General features: G+C 40.9%; 1 protein-coding gene and 1 long non-coding RNA gene across 2 annotated transcripts in view; both read left to right on the top strand.

Annotated features, from left to right (window-relative positions):
• LOC138964507 (uncharacterized) overlaps nt 1-14,395 on the top strand; it is a 50,647-nt gene extending 36,252 nt beyond the window's left edge. The window contains exons 5-7 of the long non-coding RNA XR_011455125.1: nt 12,507-12,578; nt 13,646-13,772; nt 14,114-14,395. This is a non-coding gene — a long non-coding RNA (uncharacterized lncRNA). The remainder of the gene's footprint in view (nt 1-12,506; nt 12,579-13,645; nt 13,773-14,113) is intronic.
• Nucleotides 5,711-10,205, top strand: LOC138963671 (beta-1,3-glucan-binding protein-like). Its single transcript, XM_070335517.1, has 7 exons — nt 5,711-6,162; nt 6,578-6,702; nt 7,011-7,076; nt 8,270-8,330; nt 8,958-9,122; nt 9,547-9,624; nt 10,156-10,205. Exons 1-7 carry the CDS (start codon nt 6,045-6,047, stop codon nt 10,203-10,205), a joined length of 663 nt encoding a protein of 220 aa, XP_070191618.1. The 5' UTR covers nt 5,711-6,044.
• Nucleotides 14,396-19,828: the final 5,433 nt, after the last annotated feature.

Below are 19,828 nucleotides of genomic sequence, written 5' to 3'. Positions count from 1 at the left end.
TCAAACTTTCACAACTTCGAATTGCACTGATCTTGTCTTGATGAAAAAAGAATTCTTTTATGATTAAAGAATGTTTGTGTAACAAGCTGTCAATTTATTATTTAGATTTTAAAAGTTAGGTCTAGCGCAAAAACGCACCACGGTCCAAAAACATTCTGATAATCATCGATCCACGGCTATCGCCAGTTTAAGGGAAGTAACTCATTTTTGACCTGAGTTCAGGATGGGTTCAAAAAGTGTTCGAGACAATCTGCAAAATCAATTCTTTAAAAATTGCTCGCTCTTTACGAAGGGCACCTAGGATGTTCCCGTTTGGTGAGCGTTCAAATGGAAGGGTGTTTGTACTGTGTGTAAAAGCCTGACAGTATCTGTGATGGTTTACGGGAGGCTTACTGTCCGGGCGTGATTTCCGGGATATTCATCACAGCCGTCCAGCTCCAAAACGAGGCGCCATTGTTGTAAGGGCCAAGTCCACGAAAATAAATTCTTTGAAAATTGCTCACGCTCGACAGAAAGCAGCCAGGATGTTCCCGTTCGGTGAGCGTTTAAATGGAAGTATGCTTGTACTGTATGTAGACGCTCGGGGAGCTCTGTGATGGTTTACGGGAGGCTTACTGTGCCTTTAAGAAGAGAATGAGGGAAGCAAAATAGAACATCCAACATAATGATTTAACTTGTGAATAGGCACCGAGCGTGTGACGTCAGTCAATCCCAGCACGCATTGCGCGTCGCCATGTTGATAAGGTCCATAATTCGAAAGTACGCTATCTGTTGTGATCGTCAAATCTCCCACCAAAATGCCTGAGAAAGGAGTGCGTTGCTGCGTTAAAAGCTGTTTTATGGGTTCGAACAACAGTGCTGTAAACCGAATCAATGAGAATGTTCAGTTTTTTCGAAATCCGAAAGTAAAAACAAACCAAGGATCGCAAATGAAAGATGTGTCAAGCAGGAGGAGGTTGGCGTTCCATTTTGCTTTACTTTTCATCTACAAATTCACTCTGTTATCAGTCAGTTTTATCCGGAGCTTCGATCATAAACAGACCTGAACTTGGAACTGCAAAGATCGACGATTTTGTCGTTCTTGTGCATTTGGTGTTGTTTCGTTTGGTTGTTTTAGTTTTGGGACAAATGAGAAAGAGAGTAGACTACTGGATTCGAAGAAGTGTTGGTAAGGCCAACAACAAAAAAATTGTCTGTTTCTGGTCACCCGACCGACCCTAAATTTCGGCGCCGACCCTAAACTTTTTTTTTCCAAACTCAAAATTTTTTTGTTTTGTTTTTGGTGGTAAAGGACAGGGTGAGAAAATGAACAACAAAAACGTGTGAAAACGAAAGTCCGCTGACGATTTGTAAATGTGTTGAGTGTCTTGTCTCTATGTATAGTGAATCCAGTCTCTTTGCGCGATTTTTAAAGTTAGTTTTATTGGTCTACATTTGGGGTAAAAAAAAAAAAAAAAAACAAATCCCGACCTACCGACCCTATTTTTTTTAGCCATGTTACCAGAAACAGACAATTTTTTTTTGTTGGCCTAATAATTGTCTGTCTGTGTTTGTTCGTTTCCTGGCTGTACGTTTGTGGGGAGTGGACAACATTCGCCATGTGCTGTAAGTAAAAACTGTATCCAAGTTAAAGTTATGAAACATTTTAAATAAGACACACACAAAAAACACACACACAAACAAACAAACAATCAAACTGCATCTGTCTTGAACAAAATACTTGATAATCTGATTAGGTCTAATTGGTTGGACGAACAGCGTTTCGTGCCTATGCTCATGTTTGTGTGTGTATATTTGTGTGTGCTTGTGTGTGTGTGTTTGTGTGTGTGTGGTGTGTGTGTGCGGTGGTGTGTGTGTGTGTGTGCCTGCGTACCGGTGTGCCTGCGTTAGAGTATGCATTCTGTCTGTCTGTCTGTCTGTCTGTCTCTCTCTCACTTTCTCTCTCTCGCCACCTTTCTCATCCCTCTCCCTCTCTTGTCTCTCTCCACGTTAAAATTATGAAACATTTTAAATAAGACACACACAAACAAACAAACAAACAATCAAACTGCATCTCTCTTGAACAAAATACTTGATAATCTGATTAGGTCTAATTGGTTGGACGAACAGCGTTTCGTGCCTATGCTCATGTTTGTGTGTGTGTATATTTGTGTGTTTGTGTGTGTGTGTGGTGGTGTGTGTGTGTGTGTGTGTGTGCGGTGGGGTGTGTGTGTGTGTGTGTGTGTGTGTGTGTGCCTGCGTACCGGTGTGCCTGCGTTAGAGTATGCATTCTGTCTGTCTGTCTGTCTCTCTCTCTCGATCTCTCTCTCTCTCGCCACCTCTCTCTATCCCTCTCCCTCTCTTGTCTATCTCCACGTTAAAAGTATGAAACATTTTAAATAAGAAACACACAAACAAACAAACAAACAATCAAACTGCATCTCTCTTGAACAAAATACTTGATACAGTAATCTGATTAGGTCTAATTGGTTGGACGAACAGCGTTTCGTGCCTATGCTCATGTTTGTGTGTGTGTATATTTGTGTTTGTGTGTGTGTGTGTGGTGTGTGTGTGTGTGTGTGTGTGTGTGTGCGGTGGTGTGTGTGTGTGTGTGTGTGTGTGTGTGCCTGCGTACCGGTGTGCCTGCGTTAGGGTATGCAGTCTGTCTGTCTGTCTGTCTGTCTGTCTATCTCTCTCACTTTCTCTCTCGCCACCTCTCTCTATCCCTCTCCCTCTCTTGTCTCTCTCTTTCACACACACACACACACACACACACACACACACACACACACACACACACACAAACAGACACACACACACACAGACAGACACACAGACACTGACAGACACACACACACACACATAAATTGCATATGGGCCTCCAAACTTTTGTAAGATCTGAACTGGTCAAGAGTGTAGGCGCTAATGCCACACACCAGATAGCTTGTGAGACTCGGAAAGTCCAAAGGTGGAATCGCATTATAGTCCTCTGTCCATGAGGTTTCTGGGCAGCTGTACGGGTCAAATCCGTTCAAATGCTGGATTTTTTCAAGGTATCGAACCCTATGTTCACTGTCCAACCGATCAATATACTTCCTACTGTCCCTTCCTTTCACTTTTTCCATTTTTGGCAACAGAAAACTGTGTTTTCTACTCTCTTGATGATAACCGGAAACATGTAGACCTTACCAAGATGGCGGACGCATCGGTAACTATCACGTGGTGCTCGATGAGAAAACCATTTTTTTACCCATTTTTTAAGCTTAATTTGAAACTTGGAACAAAGACAAACATAAATTAAAAGTGTTAAAGTGATTACAGTGTTCAGAAATAGTGTTAGATACCAAGTTGAGTTATCCCTCTTTACCACTGTTAAAAGAATTACACCTCTTGTCGCGCAAAATCTTGAACTGTGATACTTTTACTTCCCCCACCCCCTACCCATTTTTTTCAGAAAAGAGTGCATATTATCTACCAAATAGAAAAGCAGGGTAGTCAGATGATCAAAAACCTAAGAACAGAAATAGGGAAGCAAAATAGAACATCCAACATAGCGATTTAACTGGTGAATTCTGAAAAAAACAACACTTTTTTACTCATTTTATTAGCTGAATGTAAAGCTTGGAAAACAGAAAAAAATAATTAAAAGTGTTATAGTGGTTACAGTGTTCAGAAATAGTATTTGATACCGTGACCAAGTTGAGTTATCCCTCTTCATCACAGTTAAAAGAAACACACCTCTTGTCCAAAATCTTGAACTGTGATGCTGTTACTACCCCCACCCCCTACCCATTTTTCAGAAAAGAGTGCATATTATCTTCCAAATAGAAAAGCAAGGTAGTCAGATGATCAAAAACTTCAGAACAGAAATAGGGAAGCAAAAAAGAACATCCGACAGAGTGATCTAACTGGTGAATTCAGAAAACCCCCCCTTTTTTACTCATTTTATAAACTGAATTTAAAGCTTGGAAGACAGAACAATTTTTTTAAAGTGCTAAAGGCAGCAGTACACTTTGGAAAGTACGTTGGAGTAGCCTCCCTTCCAGAGCAGGGATGAACACACTTTTTCATCCGTAGTTTGTTATGTTTATTCGCAGACTGCTTTCCATTACTTGTCTGTTTTAGATTGACTCGTAGGGTTCTTCAGCCAGGCCGCAACACGTGCTTGTTTACTGACACGTTCTCACGCACGACATGTCGTAAATACAAGTTCTAACGATTGTTTTGTATTGCACTGATAGAGAATGTCGATATTTGTAAACGTCTACCATTTCCTAATGTTTATTTCATTATTTTGCATACGGATATGGCTAATAAGTGGATAATCTGTTACGACACGAAACGCGTTCTAAATCCGGGAAGGGAGGCTACTCCAACGTACTTTCCAAAGTGTACTCCTGCCTTAATGAAAATGCTATTATACGTTATTTGCGTGTTTGACCAAAATATGACATTTTACACAGATCGAGACGGTCATTGTTCTCCGAGACCGCGCTGGCGGTCGAGGTAAACAATGACTGTCGAGATCTGTGTAAAATGTCATATTTTGGTCAAACACGCAAATAACATTTATGTATCGATCGAATTCCTTTCAGGTACTTATGACTTTGTTGTTGTTTTGACGATTGAACGAGCACACACACACATGCATGCGATCCACATGTAATGATGTATGCAATCAAACACATAAGCTTCATATTTGGGCGTTTCAGGTTGACCGAAACTTCAAAGGAACTACAAAACACACGTCATGTACTCACTTTGTTGTTGTTTTGACATTGAACAGCACACACATATGCAATCAAACACATGACGTTTTTTTTTTTTGAGTTCCTTTGAAGTTTCGGTCAACCTGAAAAGCCAAAATTATAAAGTTTTGTCGGCCTCTGACGTCACATGACTCAAAGAAGGGAAATCCAATCTCCAATCGATACATAAACAAATGTTTTAGGCTACCAAGATGAAATGTAATCCCACATGCGTCAAAGAGACCACTTATTAAATAACAATATCGTTCAAACCTTACGTTTGTGTATCTATCAGTCATGTCAAGCAAGTCTGGCAGGGACCTGTTTTTTCCACTGCTTATGATGCCAAAGTCACCGAGACAAACGTCATTATGGAAAAAAAATTGCGCTCGCTAATTCTATTGAATTTGTAGAACTAACACGTCACGCTACACTTCCCAGAGTGACGTTTCTTTGCTTTGGGGTAAGAGATTGCACGAGGCTTTGGAAAAGATCGAGATTCCAAAAGAAGCGTTTTCAATTTCGCCAGCTCGACTGCGGGACGTTTTGAGTAAAATACATGTAGGTACAGTAGGCCTATGTTACTGTAGGATAAACAGAATACTACATGGCGTACTGTGTCGTACCAGATTTACACTCGCTGCTTTTTCAAATAGTGAACAGCTCGCTTTCGCTCGCAGTTCAATATTTGAGAGAAAAAAAACCCTCGTGTAAGTCTGGTACGTACGACACAGCAAGTCATGTAGTATTCTCTATTTCTCGGCACATTCAAAACTGCCTGTCAAAAGTTCATTTTTAGACAGACCATTAATACATTCCATGTCACAAGTTGAGCCCCTTTGTTCAAAGGTACAGTACCTGTGCCCTGGAGAAAGTTCTGTCCGAACTAATTTTCGTGGATGTTTTCTTTTACAGTGCATTGAGTTTTGGTTTTGAAGGCGAACCGTCCTCATTTCAAACACACTGACACACCTAATCCAAGGCCTTTTGAAGTCCTGGTTTTCGATCTGGCAGCGCTATTGCGTACATTTCTTATCTCCGCCTACTCCTTTCATAACACAACCGAGAAAAAAATTCGACTTCGACCATTGTCTTTTGAACGTGGACTGAAAACTATATATCTTGAGGCCTATACCAAATACAACAGGGGGTGAGAAACTGAGTAGAGTCTGGAGGAAAGAGCAACAAATGCGGTGGTGTGATTCCAGGAGAGATTCGAGTAGGTTACGGTCTCAGGAATCACAGGAGTATTTTCATTCAAAATAATTTACTCTGCAAAAAATAGTGTCTCATTTACAGTCACATAAACAATAAACAATGGAAAACAGCGAGCGGACGATGGTTGTGGCCGCGATATTATTTGTGGCGCTTATTTCGGATCAGACTCTTGGAAAGAAGACGGGAATGAACGACCGACTGCTTGTCAACAATCCAGGTATATTATAGGTCTTGTTAATTAGGATGTATATATCAGGTTGGCATTTGGAACATTGATTACGTTACTCGGTTGTTAAGTAATTCAGTGATGTCAGTACAGTGTCAGAGAACTATAGATCTGTAGCTATATTCTAATTCATGTGGAGCGAATTTGATAAGAAAATAATGAATTATTGCTTCTTTGTCGTATGTCTTTCTTTTGAGCACAGTTCTTTTCCTATTAGTTTGTGTCCGTGTCTGTGCGTGCGTGGGTGAGTTCACCCGTAACTTGGAACTATATGCTACTCTCGTAGCGTAAATAGCGTAAGTATTCAGCCTACTTAAGTGTCATATAACTCCAAGTACAGTCATGTGTGTGTGTGTGTCTGTGTCTGTGTATGTGTCTGTGACTATTTCTGCGTATGTATGTGCAGTCAAAGAGAAAAGCAGTGAAAACTCCTTTGTGCGAAGAGGAACAATAGTGTTTTACGATGACTTCAGTTCTGGTGACATTGACCCCAAGAAATGGTCAACGGACATCACGGCCGTGGGCCTTGGGGTAAGAAGAAAAAACTGTGTTCTAAATGTCACAGATTTAGTGCAGACGTCGTCACCAACCTTTCTGTATTTCCCTTCCTCCTTAGAGAGTAAACTTGAAATCTTCTTGGCTTTAATAGATATTATTCATCTCTAGATACAAAAAAACAAAAAAAACCACATTATTTATTATTATTTTTTGTCAATGTTATTTATCACTCTGAAGAAAACAAAAACTATGGGAGTATGGGATATATCAAACAACCAGTGTATAACTGGGATATTGTTCTATATTAGGACCGTAACATGCATCAATTTGTCTTTCTGCAGTTTGATATCTGGTGCCCTGAAAGTAATAATAGCTACGTCAAGGACAATACTCTTTTCATCAAACCGGTAAGTCGTTCATACATATTTACGTGTGTATTTCTCTCTGTGCCATTGTGGTCCATAAAACCCGATTTTTGGCTCACGTAAGTGTAGCCTATGCGATGCTAACTTTTGTCTGTTTGTGCGTGCGTGCCGCGTGCGTGCGTGCGTGCGTATGTATGTATGTATGTCTGTGGTAGAAACTTTAGCATTTGACTGAACACCGACATACTAATTTTACCTGGTTATTATTCCAGCAACAGCTTCAAAGTATTGAAGCAATGATCAACATTTCGTCGGCACGTATGTAGTTAAAGTGTGTATCCAAAGAAAACGGGTGGTGGGGGTTTTTGGGGGGGTAAAAACAGCTGACTAGTTTGTGTCGTGTGTGGTATGTAGACAAGGTCAGGGGTCAAGGTTAGGTCAGATCGCGTGAAGGATTGTGGTATAGATACAGTTATCACCAAGCTGCAGTTCGCCGATTCGGAGGAGACGATTTCACATTGTTCGGTTTCGTAGCTCCAGAAAAATAGATAAAGAAGATACCAAAGGAGATTTCCTAGAGGTTGATCTGCACAGCGTTTTTCCAGTGTCTGCGCGAGGAAGCGCTGTCGAAAGCGCAGTGTCGATCTGTCCATCTGGCAGTCGTGTCCCCGTAAGTAGGCTACAGACAGACAGATCTAGATCTAGTGTCTCGCACTCTTGCACCGTGTCACCTATACTTACTGTGTGTGTGTGTGTGTGACAGAGTGATTGAGTTTGTGTTACTGTTTGTCGATTTCTTACGTGAGCCTTGAAGGCTTCGCCTCTTGTTTTTTTCTAAAATCCGAGAAAAAGTTATACTAACTTAGTGTTGACATTTAAGTGAGGGATACGTTTCGTGGATTTTCCAGAGACCTATAGCTCACAGATTAGATACACTGTACGTGCCACAGTTCTGTACATTTAGTGTCAGTCATCAGTACCCCAGCAGTAGGTCAATATTACACGCAGTTGTAAATAGCTACATTAATTACAACAAACAAAAGCAGGCAACAATAGTGAGACCACAGAATGATACAAGTTGAATTGTTATGCACGAAGAAAAATATGCATGCAATGGAATATTTTTTGAATACTTGTTACCTGTTTCAGACGTTGACTGCAGACTATTTTGAATACTTGTTACCTGTTTCAGACGTTGACTGCAGACTATTTTGAATACTTGTTACCTGTTTCAGACGTTGACAGCAGACTATTTTGGAGATGAGATCTTTTACAATGGCACCATCGACGTCAGAAGTGAGTAAACCTGATTTTGAGTAACATTGCTATTTCAACAATAATACACTAATAATTATATGCCCTTCGCGGTTTGCCCATGTTATTAAATAAATGGTAACGCAGAAACAGTAAGACGTTGTTTAAACCAAGTTCTGATGTTTGAAATACATCTGTGATAACATGTTCTGCGTTTTGGTAAACATATATATGAAGTCCCCTGAAAAGCTCTTTTGACCTCTTAGAAGGTATTCCGTTTCACTTTGATTCACGAACTTTTTTTTTCTAGTTTCCACCCGTGCATTACACAACACAGTGAAGTTACAACAGTAAGAGTTACGTTTTGATACATACAGTTTTGCGTGAGAGAAAAGTGTATACGTTATCTAGCCCATATAGTACGCAACTAACAACAATAACCGAAACAAGTGTTTGTCCCAGTTAAATGTGCAGAGCGTTTTCTGCCAACGTGATCTTCTCCTATGTCAGAATTCAGATATTCCCACGTTCACTAATGTTTTTGCACGAGTGGGTTTTACGTGTATGACCGTTTTACCCCACCATTCAGGCAGCCATACGCCGCTTTCGGGATTCATAAACTCAACAAGCAGCATACTTTGACATGATATTATCTGTCTCTTGACTCAGAGGTCTGGGGTAGCTGTCACCCTGACTATGGCCCGGAAAGCTGTGTGACCCACGGACGACAGAACCGTCCTATCATGTCCGCCTCACTCCGGTCCTCTGGAAACATCAAGTACGGCAGGGTGGAGGTAGTGGCCCAGCTACCCAAGGGTGACTGGCTCTGGCCTGGTGAGTGTTCTGTTTTGTTTTATATATATATATATTTTTTTAAATTCTATTTTACGGTGTGAATGAAATCAGGCTCCTTTATCTTTCCCCATGGGCGACAAGCTTTTGTCTGGTGAAAATTCAGCTCTTTATGTATAGGTTTGTCTTTTAGGAAATAGTGGTAAAGAGCTGTTGGTGGCCTCGGTGATGGTGGCACGAGGAGATTAGAGCTCCTGGGCAGGATAAAGGTGGCGGCTGAGATTCCCATAGGTAGCTCTTGCCTGGTGAAAACTCAGCTCTTGATTTATAGGTTTGTCTTTAGGGAAAAAGTGGTGAATGGGGTGTAAAACCAAGGTAGTGGCAGCGGTGATGATGGCACGAGGAGATTAAATCAATATTCCAGCTGAAAGTTACTGTTTTAAGCGTTATTCCCATGTGTGTGCAGCAATCTGGATGATGCCGGTTGAGAGTGTCTATGGAGGATGGCCCAGGTCCGGAGAGATTGACATCATAGAGACTGCAGGTGAGTAACGTTGAGCAGGTGTTGACTGACTTCAAGATTCTTGACATTTAATAGATTGAATTTAAATGCTACAGTTTTCACCTGTTACCATTTAAAAATCCAAATATTGTTCTGTACTAGACTTATTAGGCCAAGTCCATAAGGCCGAAAGTTTGAAGGCAATGCGTTGGCGAGTTACTCAAATGTATCATTTTCTGTCTCATTACCTGCTAAAACGGCTTCAAAAACTGCCCTTTATGCCTTCTGAGAGGATTGACACCTACATCGCTCAGCATGCCGTAGCACGAATTCATGAGAAAAGAAACCGAGCTCTTAAATTGATTCTTTGACTAAGTTTTCAAAAGCACGACTAAAATCAACTGCCAATAGCATTCCAGCTTCTCAATTGATGGGTTGCGGTCAGCCGTTTTTCATTATCGATGAAAACTGATCTGGTGTGTTCAGTTTTGATCTTCTTGGTGGATAAAATTACTGAATGTGTTGATATCGCTTTAAGCAACTCGGTGTGATTGTTCTGTCTTGCCTCACCAGGTAATGAGCACCTGACGCTCCCTAACGGTAATCATCTAGTTATTAAATAATGATGTAATGTAAATCGGCACTTTACCGTAATACAATTTATGCATGAAAATGGCTTTGTTTAACTTGAGATGCTTTTCCAGTGGAAGAAAGTTAAGCATTTTTAATTTCATATCTGTTGAGGCATTATCCTTTACGATGAGTTTGGCCGAGCGACGATAGAGAGAGTCTAACTTTTTCAAGTGGACATCACTGCTGCCATCCCAGAGCGTCGAAACATAATTAATGTGAGGCATTACATGAGCATGGTGGAACATTTCCAGAGTCCTTCTGTCGGTATATTGCTTTAACTTGGATAGGAGGAAAACGTTCTTGGCTACTTTCTTGCAAATATGCTGTAATTGTGCCTGCCACTTGAATTCACAATCAAGAATTACCCCTAAAACGCGATGCTGTTGAACTTGTTCAATTGATTGCGTACCAATAGTAAGAGAGAGAGAGAGAGAGAGAGAGAGAGAGAGAGAGAGAGAGAGAGAGAGAGAGAGAGAGAGAGAGAGAGAGAGAGAGAGAGAGAGAGAGAGAGAGAGAGAGACTGAGAGAGAAGTCTGAATGTTTTAATGAGTAGGCCTTGGGCCCTTTTCATGGAGATGAGCACATCTCAAGCACCAGCATACAAATGCACATAGTGAACAATAACAAGAACATCCTACTCATTATATATAATCCTATTCCAATAATTCCGGTGTGCTTTTCACACACTTGCGCGTACATGGGTGTTTGTGTTTATGTGTGGTCATATGAATGGTGTGTGTCTGTGAGTGTATGTTTACGAGCGTGTGTATGCTTTGTAAGGGAGTATCGCCCTGTTTCGTTTACGGATTACGGATTACGAATGGAAAGCGCCTTCATGAAAAATGTAGAAAAACGTAGCAATAGCGGCTTACTAGTGTTTGAAAACAGCATGGTTAATTTAAACAATGATGGGATTCTAGTGTATTTTCGTGGAATATAATATTCTCTTAACTCAGCATATTTAGGGCATACTAAAACAAAGTGTACTTCATCTTCAACACTGCCACAACAAAATGGACAAGATAAATCAGCGGAGGTTGCATTTAAATTAAAGCGAAATCGATGCACTTTCAGAGGAGATACTCCCAATCTAAGTCTAATCAGAAGATATCTAGCTTTAATATGTTTCAAATCACTTAAATAGTTGGATAATATGTTAGGGTTGATTTGAAGGTTCTGTACAGAGAGAAACGTTCACTTCCTTGTACATTTTCAAGCCAGAGAGAGAGAGAGAGAGAGAGAGAGAGAGAGAGAGAGAGAGAGAGAGAGAGAGAGAGAGAGAGAGAGAGAGAGTGAGAGAGAGAGAGAGAGAGAGAGAATAAAGAAAGAAAGTGAGTGAAAGAGAGAGAGAGAGAGAGAGAGAGAATGAGAATGAGAAAGAGAGAAAGAAAGAAAGTGAGTGAAAGAGAGAGAGAGAGAGAGAGAGACAGAGAGAGAGAGAGAGAGAGAGAGAGAGAGAGAGAGAGAATGAGAAAGAGAGAAAGAAAGTGAGTGAAAGAGAGAGAGAGAGAGAGAGAATGCGAAAGAGAGAAAGAAAGAAAGTGAGTGAAAGAGAGAGAGAGAGAATGAGAAAGAGAGAAAGAAAGAAAGTGAGTGAAAGAGAGAGAGAGAGAGAGAGAGAGAGAGAGAGAGAGAGAGAGAGAGAGAGAGAGAGAGCATAAACTTACTGATTGATTGACTGGCAAATTGACTAAATAACTGACGGAGAGAGAATTTGTGAATGTATCTAATTGTTTCCGTTGTCTGATACACAACAATCAGGGGCGGATCTGCGGGGGGGGGGGGGGGGGGGGGTGCAATGGGTGCAATTGCACCCCCCCCAGCGGGACAAAAAAAAAAAAAAAAAAAAAAGAACAAAAAAAAAAGAAGAAAAATGTATGACCTGAAAATAGCACTTTACACGCTCAGATTGCACCAGATTGCACAATTTTGCTTCCTTTTTAAAAAGAAATTCCGGGGGGGGCATGCCCCCGGACCCCCCTAGCATGCTCGGCGCTTCGCGCCATCGGTTCGGCGCTTCGCGCCTTCGCTGATAAGATACAAAAAAAAAAAAAAAAGAACTTTGCACCCCCCCCTTTCAAAACCCAGATCCGCCCCTGACAATGGTTTCTTGCGCGGGTAGAGGCAGGTTGAACCATTTCTATAAGGCCTGCCGCGAAAAGGACGATAGAAGTTGACGAGAATGATTGCCCTTTTTACCTACCGAGAATGTTAACATATGCCTGTATCAGTGTATGTGAGTCGATGGGACAAACGGGACACCACGTTAGGTACTGGTTCTCTGTGTGCAGCAATATTCAGGGCACCACTCTTGGAGACGGGTTTCACACCTTCTGGCTGGACTGGACTGAGAATAACATCATGTAAGAACTGACAAAGACTCTCCCAGTCCATTTAGAGCTTCAGTTATCCATTGATCGTGCAAGCCATTTTCAAATTTCTCTTTTTACAAGCAGGAATCTTGACTCTCACAGGAAGCGGTCACACTGTTACATTCACTTGTCAAAACCAAGTCAAAAGCACAGTGCCTGAATTATAGGTGTAAAAAAACCCACCCCAGTCTAACACCATATCAACTGGTATGGTAGACCAGCTGCTGATTTTGTTTCTATAGAATGTTTGAATTTTTGTCATCTGAGCTACCAGACGAGTTTTTAAAATAAGCAGTGTTAGGCTTTGCAATAGTGTGAAGTCATAACACTTTGACGTTGAGTTTTTAGCGTTTGTAATTAAAGACAGAGCTTTTAAATGTTGAACGCTTACAGGGCTTTTAATGACATTCAGACATGATGCAAGTCTCATTCAACTTCAAAGCCACACCTGGGTCATGCTTGAATCCAGGAAGTGAAGATATCAATTTCTTAAGTGTTTTTTTGAAGACAGGGCTCCGACACTTCACACGCTTCTAAGATTTGATGACCAAACGTGGTTCATGTCTAGAGGTCACCAAACCATGTAAGTGTGTGCCATTTTAAATATCTAACATGATGTAAGATTGAATAATCTCGTTAAAATGTCAAGATCAAACACCAAACAACAGTCGGCACTTTCTAAAATCACCAGCGAACTACCAGCTCCAATTTTGTTTTCCTTCAAACACCAACTAAAGTTTAACTTCTGATATTAAAAACAAATTCATTTCTGTGTTTGGCTCCCCTGAGCATCAGTGAGTCATAAGTAGTTAGTAGTGTTTGGACGTACGGCCTGCTGAACAAACTTAACGTTGAAGTTTTCTAGGATGTTTTTAACGTTACATCTATAAAATGTCACACACTCACAGGGTTTGATGATCTTCAGATATGAACCACGTTTGGTTGATCCTCGTCAATTGTAAATCTAACAACAGGGTTAACTTCAAACCAAAAAAGGGGACCAGGAAAATTATCATTTTCTGGGTCATTGTTCTTTGTTTCTCTACGATTTGCTGCAGTCTGGGATTTGACAACAGCACCGTACTGAACGTCCCCACACCACCGGGGGGATTCCGCAACAACACAAATCTGAACGGATCCCACATCTGGGACAACGGTCCCTTGAATGCGCCGTTTGATCAATCGGTATGATCTGCTGATATTGTCCAGATCTGATCCAGCCATGTTGTTAAATTATATTTTCAAATTATATTCGAAATATTGCATATTTTATGAAAAATATAGTTGGTGTAAACTTTGTCCACTTTGCCAAATGTTCAGTCTTTACTGACTCTAGACAAAAACATTGACAACTCAATTATATCCAACGAGAAATGTATCACAACATTAAACATCATACACCATAAACAAAACATAAACATAACATATCACGACTGAAACTTGAATTTCTTTTACAACCATTGCTTGTCTTGGATTGTTCTTGGTCACAGACGTTTAAAACGACAATATAATCTGCTCCTCTCTAGTTTTACCTGATTCTCAACGTGGCTGTGGGAGGCAAATGGTTCGCGCCGAGCTACATCAACTATCCCTACAAGCAGCCCTGGACAACCGGTGCCAGTGACGACTATTTCCAGTTCTGGGAGGGCCGAGACCTCTGGCTGCCCACCTGGCACGACGAAGACATTGCCATGAAGGTCAAGTCGGTCAAGATGGTGCAGTACTGATCTATTGCTCTATTGCGATTGGTTTGCAATCCAATTGTCAACTGCGTGCTGTGTTTCAAAAATTAAAATATCTAAATTGTCTGGGAGTGTTTGTCTGTTACTCAATATTCCAAATACACCTTTGCGCTTGCTGTGTGTTGTGTTGATTTTGTTCCGGTACAAACATCTTGTGATGTGGATATCTTTTTAAAAGAATTGTCTGTTTTGTTGTTGTTGTTGTTGTTGTTGTTGTTGTTGTCCATTTATCAGTTTTTTTCTTTTTCTTTGGTTTATTTTAGATCACTGAATTGAGAGCAAAGCCTGTGCTTATAAAACGGTTGTGGTGTTATGGGTGTTTACATACACATACAAACATGCTCACACTTTTACCTGTCTGATGAGAAATCAATCTCTCCATTTGATATACCTGCACAACTTGAGAATAAATTATGCAATGCGACTTTTCAAGCCAACCAGTTAAGGGAATCTGAGAACATAACAAGAACGCTGAGGCGTAATTAACCATTCAGGCAACCAAATGCACTGTAATACGTTCGGTTCTCCCTAGCTTTCGTTATTAAACAAGGGGAGAGAGAGAGAGGGGGGGGGGGCACACACAGAAACACAGACTGAGAAACAGAAGGTAAGATAGACAAGCAAGATAAATTGGATTCCCAGGTAAGATAGACAAACAAGATAAATTGGATTCGCAGGTTCAAGATGTTGGAATTTGATGTAAAAAAGATTATTTTTGATATGATACCTGGAATGACATATTTAAAGTGGGTGCCGAGTATGTCAATGTGTTTATGAAACGATGTGGTAACCCTTTTTGGAAGAATGTTTTGAAACATTATAAGAAATGCTGTTCCTTATGAGAGATTATTAATATGAATGATTTTGTGTCTGAATGTATACATTACAATTTGAACATCATACGAGATCACGGGACAACTGTAAATAAGGAATGGATTGAAAATGATGTATTGTTTGTCCATCAGTTGTTACATTTTAATGGAAGATTTTTGACTTTTGACTCTTGACTTTTGAAGAATTTAAGTTGAATTTTCCTTTTGTTCAAACTAATTTTTGTATTTTACGAAGGAGTGATTAAATCCTCAAGAAAATATCATAGTGATGTAGGAACTTGTCACTATTTCCGAGAATTGTGCACTTTGTGACAACTTTTTGCCATTTGGCATGGTGGTAGGTATGGGTCTAAGGTTTTCAAAAACCATCGAGTACAACATGGGCGGCCCCGTTTTCAGCCTGTAATTAGCATAATTCAAATTGGCCGCCAGCTTACAGAGTAGGGACTGGATTAACAGTTCCCTTAGGTTTAAAAGGGTACTTTCAGTACTCTTCTGGGTGTTATTTGACTCAACAAATTCAAATCTGGTGTTGATCTTCCCAGTTGAAGGATTTCAAAGGAATAATTTGCATAAATTCAAAATGGCCGCCAGAAAATACTGAAAATCTTATACCTCCGGTTCTGTTGGCTCTTTTTTCTTCACAGAACCACATTTTCCCATGTTATTTGACATGAGAAATCCATTTCTGTTGTCAATTTATCATTCCAATGAATATTTCAAATTATGCGACAATCTCATTTGCATAATCCCATTCAGAACGGCCATTGCGCAATAATGATTTGTGCACAATACACAAATTTAGTAAGTCTTTTATGTATTTGTTGTGTGTTTTTGACTTGACTGAGTGCAAGAGTGATTATCCATGTTCAATGCATGAATTTGTGGCTAATTTGCATAAATTCAAAATGGCCGCTGGTGAACACTCAAGCCTTTGATACGTTTTGTCCTACTGGCTAAAGCTAAAAGAATAAGACTGCTCTCGGTTTTTTTTCATAACATCCCATTTTATATTGTTTGCATGAAATACTTAGTTTGTTCCACACTAACACTTCTTTCACGTGATTGGCCGCTGACCTTGTCCACCCTCCATGACATGTGTCCTTGGTATTTTGCCTTCGGGCATACGAACTATGCCAGATGGCTGCCCGTCTTCCTTCGAGACATGACAAAACTTCTTGAGACCCATCCATCGGTACACGAGGCCTTCATGTGCGGGACATTTTCAGTACAACGAGGTGACAGCAAATTCTCATTGATGGCTCTCGACCAAAGCCAGGAACACTCTGTCAAACTTCTCAAAGAAGAAGGAGGAACAAAATGCTTGTATGGTCAACCTGGAGAGAAAGAGATGATTCAACTTTCAAGGCCAGAGGTTTTGAGAATTCTCGATGAGTTTGAGGGAGCTTGCGTCTCTCCAACAGACAAGAAAGCTCTGAAACATGCAGATTCCACAGATGCAGAACAAACGAAGTTTCTGAATCACCTCAAAACTTTGCAAACTTGTCACTGAGGGTACCATTATCAATCCCTTCAAGGAGGCAGGCTCTGATCTTATCACATTGGTCTCTGGGGAAGTCATGGACCCGGAGATTACGAAGAGTCTCAGAGAAGCTTTGCATGTGGGACAAGCTATGTTTACCGAGTTTGTGAGGGACAGAATTGAAAACGCTTCAAAGCCCCTCTCTGACGTGATTCCCAGAGCCAATATTTTCACGTTTGCCAACAGGCCACCATCGGATCTGAAGAAGGGTGCAAGCAGACTGTCGTCTGCAAAGAGAGACACAGCTCTTGTTGTGAAGATGTTCATGTCGCTGCTTGCCCGTCCAGAGGAAGATATGGCTGATTTCTTTAGACATGAAAACAGCCACGACCCACCCCCCAGCTTTGTCCGAAGGAGGCAAACTGCGTTCTGGTACCAAGTCAGAGATTTTGGACTGTCTCCCAGGAATGCCTCTTCCCGGTCGAAATGTGGCAGCAAAACAGGCTTCTGTCCTGCTATTCGACATGGCGGCAGTGATTCATATGATCCGACCTCAAAGAGCAACTGTCTTTGGAGACTATATTCAGTTTCAGCTGCTGCCATACTTGCTCTCACATGTGACGAACAGCACAACAAGACTTGATGCTGTTTGGGATACTTACCAGGAAGGAAGTCTGAAGTCACAAACAAGAGCCAAGAGAACTGGTGAGACCCATGGCCACAGAACACGAGTGTCAGCAAGCATTCCCCTTCCAAAAGGAAGTTTGTGGCAGAAGTTCCTCCTGAACAACAAGAACAAGGACGAGTGTGTCCATTTTGTTGCTGATGAACTCCATAGGCTGACATCAGATATGGACATTCTTCTCCTCACTACAAAGGCACAGATGGTGCAATGCAACAAGCCCTTCGACTGGACATCTGTGTCTCCCTGCCAACAAGAAGAGGCAGACACTCGCATTATGCTGCACTTGCAATGGGCTGCACAACAGGGTCACCAGAAAGCCTTCATCAGGACTGTGGACAGTGACGTTGTCATCCTTCACTCTTTCATGACCTGGGTCTGTCAGAAGTCTGGGTCGGACTGGGCACAGGGAAATGGTACAAAGACATTCCAGTTAATCACATTGCACAGCTACTTGGGCCTCAAAAGTGTCAGGCCCTTGCCTTCTTTCATGCCTTCACAGGCTGTGATTGCGCCTCAGCGTTTTATCGCATTGGGAATAAGACAGCCTGGAATGCATGGGGCACTCTGTCTGTCATCACTGACACTTTTGTACGCATCACCCACGACCCAACATGCTTGACAATGGACTCGCTGCACATGAGATTGTTGGAGTGCATGACTGTGGCGATGTACAGCAAGACGTGTGCCTTCTTCTCTGTCAATGAAGCAAGGCAGTTCCTGTACACTGTTGGTCTGAAGAGCCTCGAAAGTATTCCACCTACACAGCATGCACTGTATCAGCACACCAGACGAGCCATTCTAATTGCAGCAATCTGGAGGCAGTCACTCAGCAAGGCACCTGAGATCCCAAGTCCATGTGAGTGGGGATGGGAGTGGAATCCGAGGACAAAAGAGTGGGTGCCTTACTGGACAGACTTACCAGACGTCAGCGAGGCATGTTTGCTGCTGGTGCGCTGTGGCTGCGAGGTGGCTTGCAGGGGAAACTGCAAGTGTAGCAGATCAGGACTACGATGCAGCCAGCTCTGCAAATGTCAGGGGGGTTGTACCAACAACGAAGATGCCTGAAAACCTGAAAAGATCTGTTGCCAGTTCATGATACAGAAATACCATAATGCTATTTTGCCGAACTGAATTGAGAGAGTTGTGCCAGATAGGCATGGCAATGTGTCATATCAACATTTAAGGCTTGTTGTTTTGCTCTTGGCTTGTCGTTGTGACATCCTTATTTTCAATGAATATTCAGATTGAAGACTTTCCAATGCCTGCTCTTGGTTGCTTTTAAGTTTGTATACCATGAACAACACTGGTGCACTTCTTTTCTTAACATTGATGTGCGTAAGCTGTTCGTTATATTTGCAAAGTTCGTCATGTTCTACACGGCAATATTTCCACAATGGAAAATGTGACTAGTAATAAAACATGTAAAACATTGCAATGACTTTTCGGTGATTTATTCAAAATTTGAAACAGTGTCCTGAAGCATAACTTAGATGTCTGATAGGGTGCAATACATATTCTATGCAAATTAAACATTGAAATAGACCTTAAACTTAATTTTTACCAAAAAGATGGCCACCAAACAAGAAATTAACCTCAAAATCAGATTCAGCACACCAAATTACATATAAAATGAGGTATCATGTGAATCCCTGGTGAAAATATCAGACGTAATGAGATCGATTCTTCTGATAGCGGCGGCCATTTTGAATTATGCTAATTACAGGCTGAAAATGGATCCGCCCAATTTGTACTCGATGGTTTTTGGAAACCTTAGGGCCATACCTACCTACATGCCAAACGACAAAAAGTTGTCACAAAGTGCACGATTTTTTCAAATTCCTATCTGGCTATCAGAGAAAAGTACAAATTGATTCGTTAAATGGTTTTCAGATTAGGGATTATAAACCTTGGCAGATTATTTGTAGAGGCAAACAGGCAATTAAAGAAGTTTTTTTTAAATCAAAATGTGCAGGCATGAACAGATGGAATATGGTTTTTTTGCAACCTGAACTGGAAACAGATTTTTGATAAGTGTTTTAAAACAACTAAGGACACACACTTAAGATGGTTTTAGACCAGATTGCTTCACCGCTATTCTTGGTGTCGCTAGCCGGTTATTTGTTCAAAAGATTTTTGACAGTCCCCTTTGTGCCTTTTGTAAAAATGAAAATAAAACAATTTCCCATATATTTTGGTACTGCCCGCTTAGTCGGAAATTTGTACTGATTTGGAAGATTTGTTAAAATAGAAGTTGTATTCACCGCGCAAATGTTCTTTTTACAGAAGAATTTGTTTTGTTTGGTTGTATGAACAATGTTAACGTAGATATGGTTTTGGATTTTATTATTTTGTTTGCAAAGTTTTATATTTATAAGAGTAAGTTACAAGGCCACTGTTAGAAATATTTTTAAGGAATTAAAATAGATTTAAAATAGAAAAATATTCAATGCTGGTAACATTAAAACATTTGTTAGAATTATGGTCCTCATATGAAGAGT

This window comes from Littorina saxatilis, linkage group LG4, assembly GCF_037325665.1.
Source record: "Littorina saxatilis isolate snail1 linkage group LG4, US_GU_Lsax_2.0, whole genome shotgun sequence".
In the NCBI taxonomy this organism is placed as follows: domain Eukaryota; kingdom Metazoa; phylum Mollusca; class Gastropoda; order Littorinimorpha; family Littorinidae; genus Littorina; species Littorina saxatilis.
This window is presented reverse-complemented; position numbering and strand designations above follow the sequence as displayed.

What these genes read in the sequence shown, in the direction of transcription:
- LOC138963671 (XM_070335517.1), top strand. Translation starts at nt 6,045, where the DNA reads ATGGAAAACAGCGAGCGGACGATGGTTGTGGCCGCGATATTATTTGTG. An exon ending in TGGCACCATCGACGTCAGAA is followed by an intron (nt 8,331 to 8,957) that starts GTGAGTAAACCT and finishes CTCTTGACTCAG; the next exon opens with AGGTCTGGGGTAGCTGTCAC. An exon ending in GGGTGACTGGCTCTGGCCTG is followed by an intron (nt 9,123 to 9,546) that starts GTGAGTGTTCTG and finishes ATGTGTGTGCAG; the next exon opens with CAATCTGGATGATGCCGGTT.